Source organism: Orycteropus afer, unplaced genomic scaffold (genome assembly GCF_000298275.1).
Source record: "Orycteropus afer afer isolate SDZICR_OR568_19922 unplaced genomic scaffold, OryAfe1.0 scaffold00141, whole genome shotgun sequence".
Classification (NCBI taxonomy): domain Eukaryota; kingdom Metazoa; phylum Chordata; class Mammalia; order Tubulidentata; family Orycteropodidae; genus Orycteropus; species Orycteropus afer.
The window spans coordinates 4,257,281-4,274,237 of record NW_006921728.1 but is presented as its reverse complement, the minus strand read 5'-3'; the positions used below and the strand labels follow the sequence as shown (position 1 = coordinate 4,274,237).

Sequence of the window (16,957 nt, the reverse complement as noted above, 5' to 3'; positions counted from 1 at the left end):
ACAGATAAGAAGGGCACAGAGAAGGGCTAGTCACAGGGAAGAGATGGGAGGAGAGCTTTTTATGGTTGGGACTGTAATCAGGGCCATGAAACCAAATGGGTATGAACTGTTGTGAGTAAAACGAATGTGCCATGTAAATTTGCACCCACATCACAATAAAAAAATTTGAAAAAAAGAGTTTATTTGTCCTTTTTTTTTTTTTACAAATATGTGGTAAAAGATTCTGTCTACTTCTCTGCATCCTGCTTTCTTCATTTCTATAGTACATTATGGACATTCTTTTAAGTCAATTTTTCTTGTTTGTAAATCAAATGAAAAAAAAGTCACCATCTTTCTTCCAAAGAAAGCCAAGTTATTAAGTCAAAAGACATGGAGAAACAGCCTGTTTTTAATGTTCAGAAACCTAATTGTAGGAAAGGTTAGACTTTGCAAAGTTCTGATTTTCATAGTTTTCTGTGATTTTTTAATTGGATTTTTTTTTTTTTTTTTTTTTAAATCAAGAAATGATTTATGTTGGTAATGAAGAACTTTGAGCTCCCATGTTTTATAGCTATGTCTGTCATGGAGATTTGGCAGATTTGACCTCTGATCCAAGCTCTTCTTATGGTTTCATTACATGATTTTGTCTTTCATGCATGTTGTTGTTGTTAAATGCTGTCAAGTCAATTTCAACTCATAGTAGCCCCATGTTACAGAGTAAAACTCTTCCACAGAGTTTTCTGGTTTGTAAACTTTATGGGAGCAAATTGCCAGATCTTTTCTGCTGTGGAGCTGCTGGTGAGTTGGAACCGCCAACCTTTTCGTTTGCAGCTCAATGCTTAACCATTGCACCACCAGGATGCCTTCTTTCATGCATACATTTTACATATTAAGAAGAAGTAGAAACTTATCTGATCCAGTTGTGGATTTGAGTCATTGCTTTGTTCTTTATATTAATGGATCAGAAATTATCCAAAGAAATCAGGTGTTGGGCTGGCTCCACGGTATTTTAACAGGATATCTTAATGCTGTGATTTACGCCATACTGAACAAGAGCAGAAAAGTGGGAAAGAAACTGAAGCAGTGGAAGGGCCAGATAGTGTTCAGGCCTTGCAGGCCATATGGTCTCTGTAGCAATCTTTCAGCTCAGCTTTTATAGCACAAAGGCAGTCGTGGATAATATGGAAAGAAATGGCAATGTATGTGTTTCAATAAAACTTTATGACGCTGAAATTTAAATATCATGTAATTTTTACACGTCACAAAATATTATTTCTCTTTTTATTTTTTTTTTCATTCATTAAAAAATGTAAAAAATATTCTTAGCTCATGGGTCAAAAAATGGACTGGATATGGCCCAAACTAGTTTGCTGCCCCATCAAGAGTTAAGAATTCTGAAGAAAACCAAAGACACATGGAAACAAGTAGTCTAAGGGACTGGTAGTCCCTGGGATCCTCAGCCTATATGACCATGAGGCCAGAAGAACTAGATGGTGACTGGCTACCACTGTCAAACATTCAGAGGGGGTTTGGTGCAAGGGATCCTGGATAGAGTAAGATAACAATGTGGAACAAAACTCAAAATCATAAAAAAAGAGACCAGGTTAGCTGGTCTGGTAGAGCCTGGTGAGACCCCTGAGACTATGGCTCCTAGTTACCCTTCAGGTCTGCAACTGAACTCACTCTTGTGGCTTCCAGCGAAAAAACAGAAAGGCATATGGGGTGAACATTTACATCAGTTAGACACACTCCTTGGAGCGATCAATTGATAAATCATGGGAGAACAGAAGGGCAGTGTTTGGACAGGTAGACAGTTGTGGGGGATGGGAGTGCAGGAGAGGGCAGGGCACAGGGAAGAGGTAACTATGGAGAGGACCTGGGAAGAGAGCTGTTCCATTGTGGGGAATTGCAGTCAATGTCATGAAACAAAATGTGTATGAACTGCTGTATGGAAAATGAATTTGCTTTGTAAACTTTCACCCAGATCACAATAAAAATTTTTAAAAAAGATATTGAGACAACTAGCAAAAAAAAAAAAAAAAAGTTAAGAATTGTATTTATTTTATTTTTTTAATAGATTGTTGCCAACATCAAGTCATAAACATAAGAAACAATGCATTTCTTTGAAGAGTAAAAATACACAGCATCTAACTTACTTGTTTTAAAATTAGGGCTAAGAGTTTAAAAGTAGTCAATACATACAACACATAATAAATGGTAGGTTGTTGTTGTTGTTGTTATGTGCCATCGAGTCGGATCTGACTCATAGCGACCCCTCCTTGGGTTTCTGAAGAAGTATCACTACGGAAGTAGATTGCCCAACCTTCCTTCCGAGGAATGGCTGGTGGGTTTGAACCACCAGCCTTCTGGTTAGCAGTCAAGTGCCTTAGGCACCATAATTGTCCTTATTGGGAGAAAAAGCAAGTGGGAAGAACAATGAGAGATTTAAGTTTGGTGGAGATAAAAGAATCACAGGCCGATGAAGAGAGGCAGGAGGTAAAAATGGAGGCAGAAAGACAAAGGAGGAAAGGAGATGTGTCATTTGTCTGTGCTTACTATGTGTCAGCATGTTTCACACATGTAATTATGGTTACCTTTTTAATTGATGACATGGACAAAAATAGAGATAGCAAAGCCAGAGAGAGAGAGCAAGAGAGATTTTCAGAGCGGTACTCATCAAAGACAAGATCACAAACATGAAATGTATTGGGTGGATTTCCTATTCCCATCCCTATGCCTGATTCCTGGTCAGGGTCGCAGTGACCCAGAGGTCACTAATTTCTGTGTAGCCAGGTTTCAGTTTTTGACTTTTAAGAAATCCAAGATTATATCCTTATATGGCTGTTAAGGGCTTACAACATTTTCATAATTATGAGCTATGGAGATTTCTGATATTCATTCAAAGACTAGATATGGCTTTCTAACTATATCCTATTAACAAATTTGATCAACTGAAATTTTCACTGAATTCATTGGTTATTTTATTGTCTTGTGCATAATGTTTGAGACTCAAATCTTAAATTTGAGGACAAGGTACTGTTCTCATTTAGGTAAAACTTTCTTACCTGTAAAGTCACTCTTAAATTATTGAATCATTCAGTCTTCCATTCGGCACATTTTCTTTTATTCAGAACCTATTATGTTACAGGTACTGTGCCAGCTGTCATATAAAAATATATGTGTCTAGTCCTCAAAGATTTTACAGACAAATATAATTGGCATAGTAACTACTATGAGTAAAGTATGTACAGTGAAATGCGTGCGAGCTGGGACTGTCCTGTTTTCCAGGTCCCACAAGTTTTCCACCTTTGACGGGGTGCAGGCTTACCACTTTTCTATCACTTGTTTCAGTGGCAAATATTTGAGTTTTCCTTCTCTAACAGGTTTCTGCCTTATACAGGTTCTGGCTTTTGTAGGTTTTACTGTAGATGATTCAATAGGTGTACAGAGGAAAAAAGTTAAATCATTTAAGTAATCGATGAGGAAATAGTGAGGATGACATTTGAGCTGAACTATTAAGTCAGAATCATCTTGATGGTGCTGATGGTGGTTGTAAATTAAGTGGGAATGGAGAAGCAGTGGGTAAGTGGATTCCAGGTTTCAACATGGTGGATTTGAGAATAGCTAGAGCATAGGCCATGGAAAGGTAAGTGTGGGAAGATGGGATGTTACAGGAAATGCAATGATTGAGTACAAGAGCACAGTGAGGAAAGATGTCGAGATTTTCATCAACAAAATAAAGAAACAGGTTCAAGTGAATGACCTCTCTATCTCTTTTCTAATTTGATAATATTTTACTAACTATGATTTATTAAGCTCATAATACAATTCTTAATATGTGATTATAAAGAGATTTACAAAGGAACTCAAATTAATGTATGAATGGTATCTTCCCTATGACGGATCCATAGAGGTTATGTATGATAATATAAGTAGGCAAGAAACACTAGTAATTAATGTTCTTGAGAAAGAAATGGAAGCGGAGACTGAAGAAGTTAATAATGACATAAGCATAGAGATTTAGCATCCACATCAGGGATCACAAATTCAAATGTCAAAAGGGGCCAAAAGTGATTAAGCAGGACCAGCTTGGCAAAGAGGTGAACACTTGCCCTGTCCAAACTGTGGTTTGTTGCCATGTGGAATGAGGACTAGGTCTTGTTACTGTTTCAAAGTAAACCAAAAATCAGAGTTTTAAGGAAATCACCTGATTTGTAAATGCTGACAGTTAAAATAGAAAAACACTGTGAAGGCCAAACAAAATTTCTGTGGGACAATTTCAGTCTGTGGGATGGCATTTTGTGACCTCTGGTTTATTCACCACTTTCATACATTTTATTATCTCATTTGGCCCTCATAACAGACTGACTGGCAAGTATAATAATTATAATTGTTCCTCCTTAGAGAAGAGGAGATTGAACTGAAAAAAGAGAGTGCTTTATATGAGATCATAAGAGGGCTGGAACTCCAATTTACAAATTCACACTGGTAATCTCATATCTCATTATATCACACTATCTGTCTACAGAGGTATGTGCATGGAGGAGGACAGGAAAACTGAGAAAGGTTTTGACAGAAACTTGTCTTTTCTCTCCTTTCAAGTGTCCCCTAAAGGGATCACTACTAAATTCTCATTCTCCCATATTCCCAAATGACTGAGATTTAAGGTTTTACACATTCCAATCATATCTCTTTTCTCTGTGCTGGATTTTTGGGCCATAAACTTTTTAGCCTAACCCAGACTCCTTCTCACCTTGACCATGTTGGTTTTTAACTGTGTCACAGTCACTGATCTGAACAGAGTGCAAGTGATGGAGCTAACACAGTGGGTCATTATATAGCTCCCCTCCAGGATCATTAGCTGATGCTCTGCAGGAAGGACATCTGCTGTGAGAGGGGGAAGACCACAGCTTCCTGCTTGCTCCCCTGCAATCCATTGTAATGCACCCATCACAGTTCACCCTCAGTTCAGCACAGGTGAATTCTGAATAAAGATGTCAGATTGATTGTTTTTGTTTTAGAGAAAGCAGCAAATGGAGAGAGGTATCATCCCTGTTGTCCTAAGTAGGATAGTTTAAATATTACTTAAAGCTGTCCTGCCTTAAAACTAGTGTATTCCCTAAACACACCTGCTTCAGACCCATTAAAGGAACCATAACCATTCCTTAGCCTCTTTCTCTGGTCCTCACATGGGGACAGGGACTGAGTAAAGTTGGATGTGGGGCTTCCAGCTTGATCACAGTGTCACATGGATGGTATTGGTCTTTAAATCTGCCATTTTTAGAGTGGGAACTCTCACCAAGATACCATAAAGCAACAGACACACAAATAATAAATAAGCACAAATTGTGCAGGTAATTTACACCATCTATAATGATGACAATTAATTTCACATAGGAGATGCCACCATAGGAGATGGATGCTCTCGTTCAAAGTACTTACAGATGAAGAGGACTCTGCTGCCAGTCTTGCTGCATACCTGGCGATCAGCCTGTGTTCTTCATCAAGCCGGTTTGAACTATCAAGCATACTATTGAGAACAGAGCAAGAAGGAGGCTGTTAGTTAATTGAGAAAGATGGGTGTCTTTGTCTTACCATCAGGGTTTCTTTTTTTGTCATTTCAATTTATCAATGCAAAAATTTGCAAGCTATTCAGAACCCTGTTAGAGTAATGATCCTAGACTTGGATTCATGACATGATCTAATATGTGATCAGGAAGATCATTAAAAAATCTTATCTTCAATCAATTCAATTGTCTTACTAAGAAAACCCCAACAATTCTGATAAATGAATGATTTCTCTTCAATTTTATTGCTTTTAACATATTCATTTCCTTATCACACATATATATCCAAAATAAGCATGTTAGAAAATATGGAGGAGTAAGAAGGAAACAAATATTTTTTAAAAAACTGTCATAAGCCCTTGGTGATTCCCACTTCCTGGTATTGACACTTATACAATCACTTCCTCTTGAGTGTGGGCTGGACACTTAACTGGCTTGCTTCTAATAAACAGAATATGGCAGAAGTGATGGGATGCAATTTCTAAGATCAGGTTATAAAAAGACCACGGCTTCCGTCTAGGGCATTCTTTCTCTTGCACTCTTGGATCACCTGCCTTGGGGGAAGTTAGCTGCCATGTCATAAGGCAGCCCTATGGGAAGGCTCCTATGTTAATAACCAGCAATTAGCCAACCACCATGTGAAAGGATCCCCCTAGGAATTCAGATGAGATTGCAGCCCCACTTGACAAAAACCTCATGAAACCCAGTGGCTGGTGGGTTTGAACCACCAACCTTATGGTTAGCAGTCAAATGCCTTAGGCACTACGCCACCAGAGCTCCTTCATGAAATTCAGAGCACCGAGCTTACTCAAGCCTGGATTCCTGATCCACAGAGACTGTGATATAATATTTGTTTGTTGTTTTGGGATGCTAAATTTTTCAGTAAATTGTTATGTATTAATACATAACTAATACAATTCTCACCTGTAATATTACTACCTAGGAAACCTAGCAATTATATTAGCTTCCAGAGAAGTGGAATTATAATAGTGGCTCCCAGTGACATTAGTGAGAAATGAATTATGTCTCTATAGATTTGTAACAATTATTCATACTAGAATAGGGATAGTTTAAGCCTAAAATCTAATGCAAATAGAAGAATTATTAGCCATCCAGTACTTCAGAGAACCTTATCCTTTAAAGGCCTTCACTCAAGAACAAGTTTAGTTGCCATTTACAAAAATTCCATCAAATATATCAGTATCACTAATTTGGTTAACAGAGTAATTGGTCACAGTTTGGTTTATCAGTCGTTATGCTATGCATCAGGTCAAAATCAAGATTAGAAACTAGTTTCTCTCATTTTCAAACATAGAATCTTCTCAATTAGCTTTTATACTTAAGCATGTTCCTTAAAGAAAAATACTCATGATTATACATTAAAATGATACACTCTTTCGGCAGTATTACTAGTGTAAGAATTCTCCATTGCCAAGATTTGGAATCATATAAAGAAGCATACATTTACATTATTATTATTATTATATCACATTTAATATAAGTAAACTTGCAACTTACATGTTCTTTTATCCTTTGTTCTAAAGTGAGAAGATGAGTGAAGATCTTATGTGTTTCCAGTACATTAGCTACCTTGGCTGAATCCATTACTGTAACTTTTTTTCTTGATCATTGAGAAAACATTACTATCTCCATTGTCTTTGCTCTAGTTTTCACCCCTCACATATGTAAACTACACCTGTTCTTATCATGTATCCTTCCACACAAGATTTAGCCATTTCCCCCAGGCTATAATAAGTATGTAGGATATTCCCAAATTTCTCCTTTGTCCTAGACACTTCTCTATCTTCAGAAAAAGAGTCATCTCCTTCCTTTTCTCCAAATGAGATAATGCATATAAAAGCATCTAGAAGGACTCTGGTGGCATAATACCTAAGATATTTGACTACTAACCAGAAGGCTGATGATTCAAACCCACCAGCCGCTACTCGGAAGGAAGATTGGACAATCTACTTCTGTAGAGATACTTACTGCCCAGCTTGGAAACCCAAGGAGGGGTTGCTATCAGTCAAATTGACTCGACAGCAGTGAGTGTGGTTTTTTTTGGTTAGCTAGCATGGAACACAGTAAGCGCTTTGAAAATGTTAGTTGGTGTAATATTATTTTGCCTCTTAAATATATATTAATGACTTATTAATGATTCTCATGTCCTTCAAAATGCCATTTACCAACCAACAACTATCAGAGAGCAAAGCATCTCAAGCTTTCATGAGCACCTATTTTGCTTAGCAGGCTTGTAGCAATGCAGTCCGACTGGTAGTGAGGGAGGTCAGGTGGTGTGTATGGAGGAAAGTGATCTGAGAATCTGCATTTCTAAATATTTTCTAGGAGAGGCTGATGCTGCTGGTCCAAGGACAACAGTTTCAATAGCACCAGAAGATCTTGAGGAGCTGTGGTGGCATAGAGTCTAAGGCATTTGACTGCTAAACAGAAGGCTGGTGGTCCAAACCTACCAGCCACTCCTGGGAAGGAAAACTGGGCAATCTACTTCTGTAGAGATACTGCCTCCAATACCCAAAGAGGGCTCACTATGAGTTGAAATCAACTCGATGGCATGAGTTGTTTTCTTTGTTTGTTTTTTTAGAAGATCTTGACAATAAAATGAACTGAAGAAGGGAACCCTAAAAGTGAATAATTTAAAAGTGATAATTTTTCATGAGCATCTAACTGATATCAGTATAGCATGTATGATATTTTATAATTACTCTCTTAACAGAGAAAATTTTAGGATGCAGGCTGACATATAGGCACTATCAATCCCAGTGGACTGAGATTTCAGTCGGCACACAGATTCGGAATTGGAGGAAGAAAATAACTGTAATAGCAAAATACAGAATTAGTTCTGGGAAATTGATGCTTCAAAGCTGATGTTTATCCTTTATCAAACAATGTCTACACTCCTCAGTGATTTAAAATAATAACTGTGAATTCCTTATTACAGCTTCAGTAAGAGAGAGTTACACTGTCTGCTTTAACATAAACCTATGCCACTAAGACAGTTTAATTTAATTTTTAACATGGTTATCATTTGTTGCTTAGACTCTAAGCCTAATTCAACACAGTTGTGTCACTGGTGGGGCCCTCTGTTGTAAGCTCAGGACAATGATCTATTTGACTGCCTGAAAGTGACTGTGGCAAACAACTTGTCAGTATATGTTGATAAATAAATAATAAAATACCTAGATCAAAACTCACGATAAAAGTTTTTTTTTTTTTTTTTATCATGAATGACCAGCAAGTATAAATGTTGTGAAGGTTATGTGAAAAAATGTCTCCTGGAAATGTGAGCTGTGAAGTTATGGGGTTGTGTCTAGTAGGCTATAAGTCATGCTTCTATGCCTTTCCTCCACTCAGCACTGAGTGAACAAGGAGTGGAGTGATATATTACCCCTATGCGCACATGAACGATTTATGAGTCCACATGTGCCATTTCAGCATACACAGATTATACAAGGGTGAATGAGGCATTTCTCTGATAAATTCTATTATTTCAAGACTTCCAATTACAAATAGTTAAAAATGAATGGCCAATAATCCCTAAATCATCAAAATAAATACTGATTCCAACACTTTCTCCATCCCTGGCTATGCGTTTCAAGACTTCATAATCCATAATCATGATAAAAGGGTATGATGAATTAAAAAGTGGCTGTTGCATAGTCTAAATTCCAGAGTGGGGGAATCTATTGTTTTCAAAGCTCTCCACTTTATGCCTTAAATGCACAGCCAATGCCTATAACTAGTGATTTAAAAACGGAATTCTAGGAAATTCAAGTGGTCCCATGGAAGTGAGGGCTCACTAAGTTTTGATTTAGCAAAGATTTCTGGGAACATGGGGTTTGTTACTATTTCTCTGGTTTCTCTGCAGGGCTGTTCTGAATTCAAAGATGGGATAGTCAACCAAATAATAGTGTGATCCAAAGGATACCAAAATACTTCTATGATTTACTATGTTTTTCCCATTACTGTGAATAGTGATAGAAAGTTTATCACTAGATACTAATTTTTGAAACTCATATGCTACTGGGAGCTCTGGTAGCATAGTGGCTAAGACATTTGCCTGCTAACCAGACGGCTGGTGGTTCAAACCCACCAGCCACTCCTCGGAAGGAAGGTTGGGCAATCCTACTTCCTTAGTGATACTGCCTCGGAAACCCAAGGAGGGCTTGCTATGAGTTGGGTTTGACTCGATGGCACATAACAACAACAACATATGCTACTATTTTATTAATGCAAATAGCTAATGGGAGGAATACTGCCTGAGAAGACATTATTAGTTACACGTAAGTAGAGGATCACTCTATCAGGTTATTTCCTATCTTTTGCATTAGTTGAGAACAAAATCCTATGGGAATAGAACATTGTTCATGTATCTAGAAGTCAGTGAATGGAAGAGAGTCATGAAAAGGGTGGAAAGACATGGAATGATATTAGGGCCTGAGAAGTGGGATTATGGGACTAAAGAATGAAGAAGAAACAAACTAACTCTTAAAACTTAAAGTATTGGTACTTTAATGAGTGGTCTGGCAGGAAAACTCAGGAAGTCATGACATGGCAATCTTCATGTATAATAATAACAATTTTCTACAATAATGGTTTCTCTGTCAGGATGCCTTCACACTCCTGTATAGAGACCTTGACTTTGACAACCCATTGTTGTAATGGTTCACCAAGGTCAGTCATTCTCCTTTGTACAAACCCTCCAATTCCTCCATCTTTTCCTATGTCAACTACCACTAATATACTCCAGGCCACTCTCATCGTCTCCTGAATTAGGGTGATGCCCACCCGACAAACTGCCTTGCCTTACATTTATTCTTCCTTCCAACTCATTTTCTATCCTGTACTCAGTGATCTTTATAACACGAAGTTGGCTCTAATGTCTCCATGCACAAAATCCTTGAATAAGTTTTCATTTCTCCAACTCCTAGGTAAGACTTATAAGGTCCTGCATGAACTAGCTTCATTCTTTATCCGCCTTGATCCTCTCGTTGCCTTATCACACAGTTCCTCAAGTTTCTCAAATGCTCCATACTCTTTCTGTTCTGAACCATCTCTCTGCCTCCTCCACCCTCTTCCACTTGACAAAGTCCTCTTCATCCTGTTGTCAGCTTTAGTTGCCATTTCCTACCCTCACTCTCAATCTCCAAGTTCAGGTTCATTGCCCTTCATATATCCTATAGCAGTCTGCACTGCCCTTATGATAGCTGCTTTTCTTTTGCATTTTATTTGCCTTTACATATGTTTTTCTGCTTAACAGAACTGTAAGTTCTTGGAAGGCAGAATAGTTGTATTTTTTCACAATAGATATGTAGTGTTTAGCACATGCTTGGAACACAGCAGGGATTACATAATTATTAGATGGACAGAGAATGAATAAAGGGTAGTGCTCAGGTTTGCATGGTCTTTGGCCCACGTCTTCTATCTCCTTCTTGACCCTGCTTATAGCCACAAGACTTTAAGAACATCAGAAAAATGGAGATTAAATATTAGACTTAATACCAGCCATTCCGTCTAAAACTGAACTGTGAATTATTCACATTTGGCAGAGTTAAAATCAAGACACAATCTATTGTTGGATACAGATTCCTGATCTGCTTTGCCCAGGTACAAAAGTTCAAGGAACTATTATTGTATCATTCATGCTTTCAACATTGGACCTTCTCTAATCCCAATCATGGAAATTTTTCTTTTGGTTCACATTTATTGTTGTTATTTTAATGATTAGGAAAGCAGAGGGCTTCAGCAAGAGGTAAGCTCTCACTCAAAAGAAATGTTTACTCTTACCTATTGCCATCAAGTTAATTCCAACTCATAGCAATCCTGTGGGGACTCTTGGGAGGGTGAAAACTGGTCAGGGTATCATAAGAGTGGGTGAGAGGTTGGACTGGATCATTTCTGGAATCAAATCCCAGCCCTGTCACTTACTAGTCATGTGACTGTGAGAAAATCACTTAAGCTCTCTATGCCTCAGTTTTCTCATCTTAAAAATAGGGATATGATGGTGCCTATCTTGTAGCTTGTGGAAGGATTACTATATAAAGTACTCAAGGCAGGGCCAGGGCACATGGTCAGACTCTATGGGAGGAGCTATTCTTCTTTTTATTATATCTAACAGCCATGAAACTTCCTCTTTAAGCAGGTGACACTGTCTTAGTGTAACCATTTCTGGACCATGACCTCTTTATAAATAAGCTCTTTGGTCATGAAAATGTGGATGATTGGTTATCAGCCAGCATTCCTGGTCATACTAAAAGACAATTTAGCTGAATCAATGAAGGATTTTACAAAAGTAATGAGTGGTCTTTATATAAATAAAATAAGAAAGGAGTTAGCTAACATAAGAAAGGAGTTAGCTAACAATGATGACCTTCTAATCTTTCTTGCTTCAGTGTGCAAAGCTGCATATTACCGTGAATTCATAATGAAAAGGTCTTCTTTGTGCAGTTTACCAAGCAACATATGAGAGCAGGTCCCATTCTGAGTTCTTCATTTTAAGCATACATGGAGAAAATGTACTCTGAAGTTCATCCATTCAGCAATGAACACCCATGAGCTATTGTAATGGACAGGTCTTACAAAGTGGAATTTAAAAATTAACTTCGTATATGCCTTCAATTCTATTTAAAATGATGTGGGGGAACTAACATGTGCCCACTACTGCACTTGCTAATTTATGTCTATAACCTTGCCAGCTTGGTAGTGTCACTCATTTTCCAAGAAAACTTAAAATTTATTAGATTCTATCACAAGGAAGTGAATTTATCTTAAAATCAATTACCCTAAATCTTATCATCTGATTATGCACCAAAAGCATTCATGCACATAATATAGCCAACACAGATATGTGCACTGGGGGCATGACATTCCTTAGATTTATGTTTCTAGGATTCTAAGGACATATCTCTTTCAGAAATCTAGATCTATAACTGAGCTCCTAAAATTTTTACTGAAGAAAAGGAGTTAATGTTAACAAGGAAATGAAAATTCATAAATGAGACATTGTCAGTAAGCATACATAGGTAGCAATTGATTTTTTTTCCTTTCAATAGTGCAATAAATTTACATTTTGCAAAATCAAAACATTTAGTGAAAAGGGTCAATCAAATCTTAGTCTCTACATTAAAATATGTTAAATATATATTACCCAGTGGGTTCAGTGTTGGAGAAGAAGATTAAAAAAAAAATTCTTGTCCAATATCACTTTTAGTCCCCTCCCCCCACTACCTGTTTTTCCCATATCATTGAATTGCTGGTGCTTGTTTTTTATTCAAAGTGCCCTTAGTGGCACAGTGGTCAAGTGCTTAGCTAGTAACCAATAGGTTGGCAGTTTGAACCCACACGCTGTTCCATTGGAGAAAGCGTGGCAATCTTCTTCTGTAAAGATCAAAAAAAAAAAAAATAAAAAACAAAACCTACTGCCATTGAGTCGATTCTGACTCATAGCGACCCCCATCTGGTTTCTGAGGTGGTAAATCTTTATGGAAGTAGATTGCGCAGTCTTGCTTCCATGGAGTGTATGGTGGGTTTGAACCACTGACCTTCTGGTTAGCAGTCAGATACCTTAGGCACTGTGCTACCAGAGCTCCCTTGTAAAGATTACAGCCTTGAAAATCTTATTGAGCAATTGTTGTACTCTGTCCTATAGGGTCACTATGAGTCAGAATCGACACAACATCAATGGGTTTGGTTGGTTTTGAGTCTTTATTCATGTTTACCACCTTTAACTATGTAAAGCTTAAAATACTTTATTTCTTTATGTACTTTAATTCTTACACTAAATGTTCCATTGAAGGGCTACACTACAATATGTAAGTAGTCCTGATGGCACAGTAGTTAAGTACTCAGCTCCTAATGGGAAGGTTGGTGATTTGAATCCAATAGCTGTTCTATAAGAGAAAAATGTGGCAGTCTACTTTTATAAAGATTTTCCATTTGGCCTTGGAAACCCTATAGGGCAGGTCTACTCTCTCATATAGGGTCACTTTGAATCAGAATTGACTCAATGGCAATGAGTTTGGTTACAATATGTACCTTTATTTTAGTAGTAAAAAGATCTTCTGTGGTCTCCAAACAATTTTGTTTAGGGAAAGAAGCAATTGCCTCAGTACCATCAGTATTCTACAATATCAACAGATGTAGATTGGTCACCTAGAATGTGGCAGGCACTGTGCAAGGGGCCAGAGATATGACAGTGAACAAGTCAGAGAAGGTCCTTGCTCCATAGAGAAGAGGACAACCAAACATCAGAATAGCCAACTAATGACTGCAGTGGTGAGACGAAGGAAACAAATAGTATGTGACGACAGAGACAAACATGGGAGGCTAACCTGGTGAGGAACACTTAATCTGAGTTCGGAAGACAGAGAAGGAGCCAGTGCATGAGTGTATGGAAGGAGAGGCAGGAGTGAAATGGGAGAAGAGTGTCTATGCAGAGGGAAGAACTACTGTTCTGGTGTTGAGGCAGGAGAGAGCTTGGTATGTTCAAGTAACTGATCAAATGTGATGTCGTTAAGTATTGTGATTGAGCAGGAAAATGCTGTGAGAAGTACTAGGCTTGTAGGCCTTGGTAAGTGGTCTGGGTTGTAAAGTAAGTGCAATGGAATGAAGTATTAAAGGGTTTTAAGCAGGCAAGCTAATAATGCTTAAAGCTGATTTATGGAATTCAGAAATAGGCATTCTTAGAATAAGGTAGACATCTTTTCTCCAAATCATCATATGATACTGTGGAAAAATATTAAGATTTTGGGATTATCAATCCATTTGTAATAATAATAATAATAATAATAATAATCTACTAGCACTATAAATGTACAATTGCTTATACTTGCAAGGAACATAAGCAAACACTGTTAGCCTAGTTGTACGGGACCAGAGGTCTAATCAAGTGGCAGCAATGAATCATGACATCAAAATGTAGATTGTAGCCGTTAGCTACACTGGAGGTGTTTTTCAGAGTTGAGAGGAATCTGCTAGAAGCTTCTGAATGGACAGCAACTCATTGCCATCAAGTTGATTCTGACTCATAGCAGCTCTTTAGGACAGAGTAGAACTGCCCCAAGCAAAGGGTTTCCAAGGCTGTAAATCTTTATGAAAGCAAACTGCCCTGTCTGGGTTTGAACTGCTGACCTTTTGGTTAAAAGCTGAATGTTTTAACCACTATGCCACCAGAGCTCCTTGAATGGTAAGTACTGGGGACTATAATTGTGATTAGAGTTGGAGTTCTTGATTGGCTTCCAATCCACTCATCTGCCGCCACTAGTCTTTCCTATAAACCACTGGAAGCTAAGGTTCTTGATAGACTTTAGGGGAGGGCATAAAAAGGCCTCATTGTGTTATATTTTGAGATCCCTCCTCCTCCATTAGGGAGCTCTGATAGCGTAGTGCCTAAGGCACTTGACTGCTAACCAGAAGGCTGGTGGTTCAAACCCACCAGCCACTCCTCGGAAGGAAGATGGGGCAATCTACTTCCGTAGTGATACTGCCTCGGAAACCCAAGGAGGTGTTGCTATGAGTCGAATCTGACTTGACGGCACATAACAACAACACAACAACCTCCTCCATTGGAGAAGGTATTTGAAGATCATTGAGGCTTTTTAATTCACTGAATTAGGAAGGCAGCACAAACTCTTCCTTGGCTGCTGTTTATTTAGCTCATCCGACATCAGAATCATGAAAGACACATAAATGTTTCTTTAATTTAGCAGAAGATCATTTAAAAATGAGTCAGGTATCCATAGTGCTAAGTAATTAAAATAGGGTTGCAGTTGTTGTTGTGAGTTGACTGACTAATAGTGACCACATGGGACAAACCAGAACAGCCCCGTGTGGTTCTATGCTGGGATCCTTACGGGAACTGCTAATGGGTTCAAACCGGAAACCTTTCAGCTAGCAGCTGAGTGCTTAACCATTGTACCACCAATGTTCCTTCATATCAGGTAGAAAAACCAAAACTAAACTTGTCGCCATTTAGTTGATGTTGATTCATGGTGACCCTGCTTGCGCCAGAGTACAACGGTCTTCACAGGGTTTTCATTGGCTGATTTTTCAAAAGTATCTGGGTAGACCTAACCAACAACCTTAGCAGCTGAGTGTGTTAACTGTTTGCACTACCCAGGGACTCCAGATTAGGGTAGAAGATGCCCACATAGAGTAATGTTGAATATATATGAACAGTTACCAAAATAAGCTTTTAATCAAGAACAGCTACTAGGTTCCTGTTTGCAGAGCACATCAGGATGGACACATTGACAGGGAGACCAAGGAATAGATTGGAAAAGAGATGAGATCTGGTGTCAGAAGAGCTGTGTGCAAGCCCTTCCCAGCATGTGACCTTGGATAAGTCACTGAATGTCTCAGAGCTCAAATTTTCTTATCAGTGAAATGGAAATAATAGTACCTGACCTTATAGGGTATGAAGAACAAACTGAATCATGTGTGAGAAAAGGCCCTGTAATTTGTCAAATGATTTAGAAGTATAAAATCATTATTTGCATTATGACTGTCACGATGAGAGAAAACTGATTGAAGACAGAATTCTCAGCCTTTTGAAGCTTACATTTTAAATGAGCAGTTACAGCACATGGAACTAAATACATGAAAAGTAACTTATTAGCTACCAACATTCCTGTTACTAGAATGTGCTCTCAAAATTTATTAAAAATGGAAGGAAAACAATAAAGTAGGATCTAGGGTGGTGCAAAGGTTAAGCACTCAGCCTCTAACTGAAAGGTTGGTGGTTTAAATGCACTCAGAGGTGACTTAGAAGAAAGTCCTGGTGACCTACTTCCAAAAGGTCACAGATGCTGAAAACCCTATGGCACATAGTTCTACTTGGAAACACATGGAATTGCCCTGAAGGAAATGACTTGATGATAACTATTGTTTTCCTGGAGGTCATGTGGTTATGTGGCTTTATAAGTGTTGATGTGCTTTCAAAGATAGAGATTGACAGCAGATATCTTGTTTTGATTTTAGGCTCTTCTTTATTTTAAAGAAATTCCTGATCAAAATTAAACTGCCAGTGGCTTTTCTTTCACTCAAAGTCACAAATCCTTTTTTTCCTGTTCTAAAGCTGGCTTACTAAATTTGAATTTTTAAAAAATGATTGGGTAGAGGGTCAGACGCCATCTTGTGACCCCATGTACATTTATTTCAGTAAATGAGGGAGGGCAGAATTCAATCAACCATGTTAAGATTAATCACTGGTTGCTCTTTTATACATCTCCTTCCTCGTTTTATAAGCCTCCCTGCACCTAGCTTCTTTGAGCCATCTGCTTTTTTGGAAATCAAAATGGTCTCCCTATATGCATATAGAACAGCTACTCAGAATAAACCTTATGCTCAAATTTCACTGAGTTTTGATCATTCTGAATAGTGTTTAAGAACTTGGG

The 16,957-nt window shown here is 38.1% G+C and overlaps 1 protein-coding gene across 1 annotated transcript in view; it reads right to left on the bottom strand.

Annotated features, from left to right (window-relative positions):
• DTNA (dystrobrevin alpha) overlaps positions 1-16,957 on the bottom strand; it is a 141,567-nt gene that overhangs the window by 14,121 nt on the left and 110,489 nt on the right. Inside the window, exon 13 of the mRNA XM_007945637.2 lies at positions 5,422-5,509. Coding sequence (XP_007943828.1) covers positions 5,422-5,509 — 88 coding nt within the window. The remainder of the gene's footprint in view (positions 1-5,421; positions 5,510-16,957) is intronic.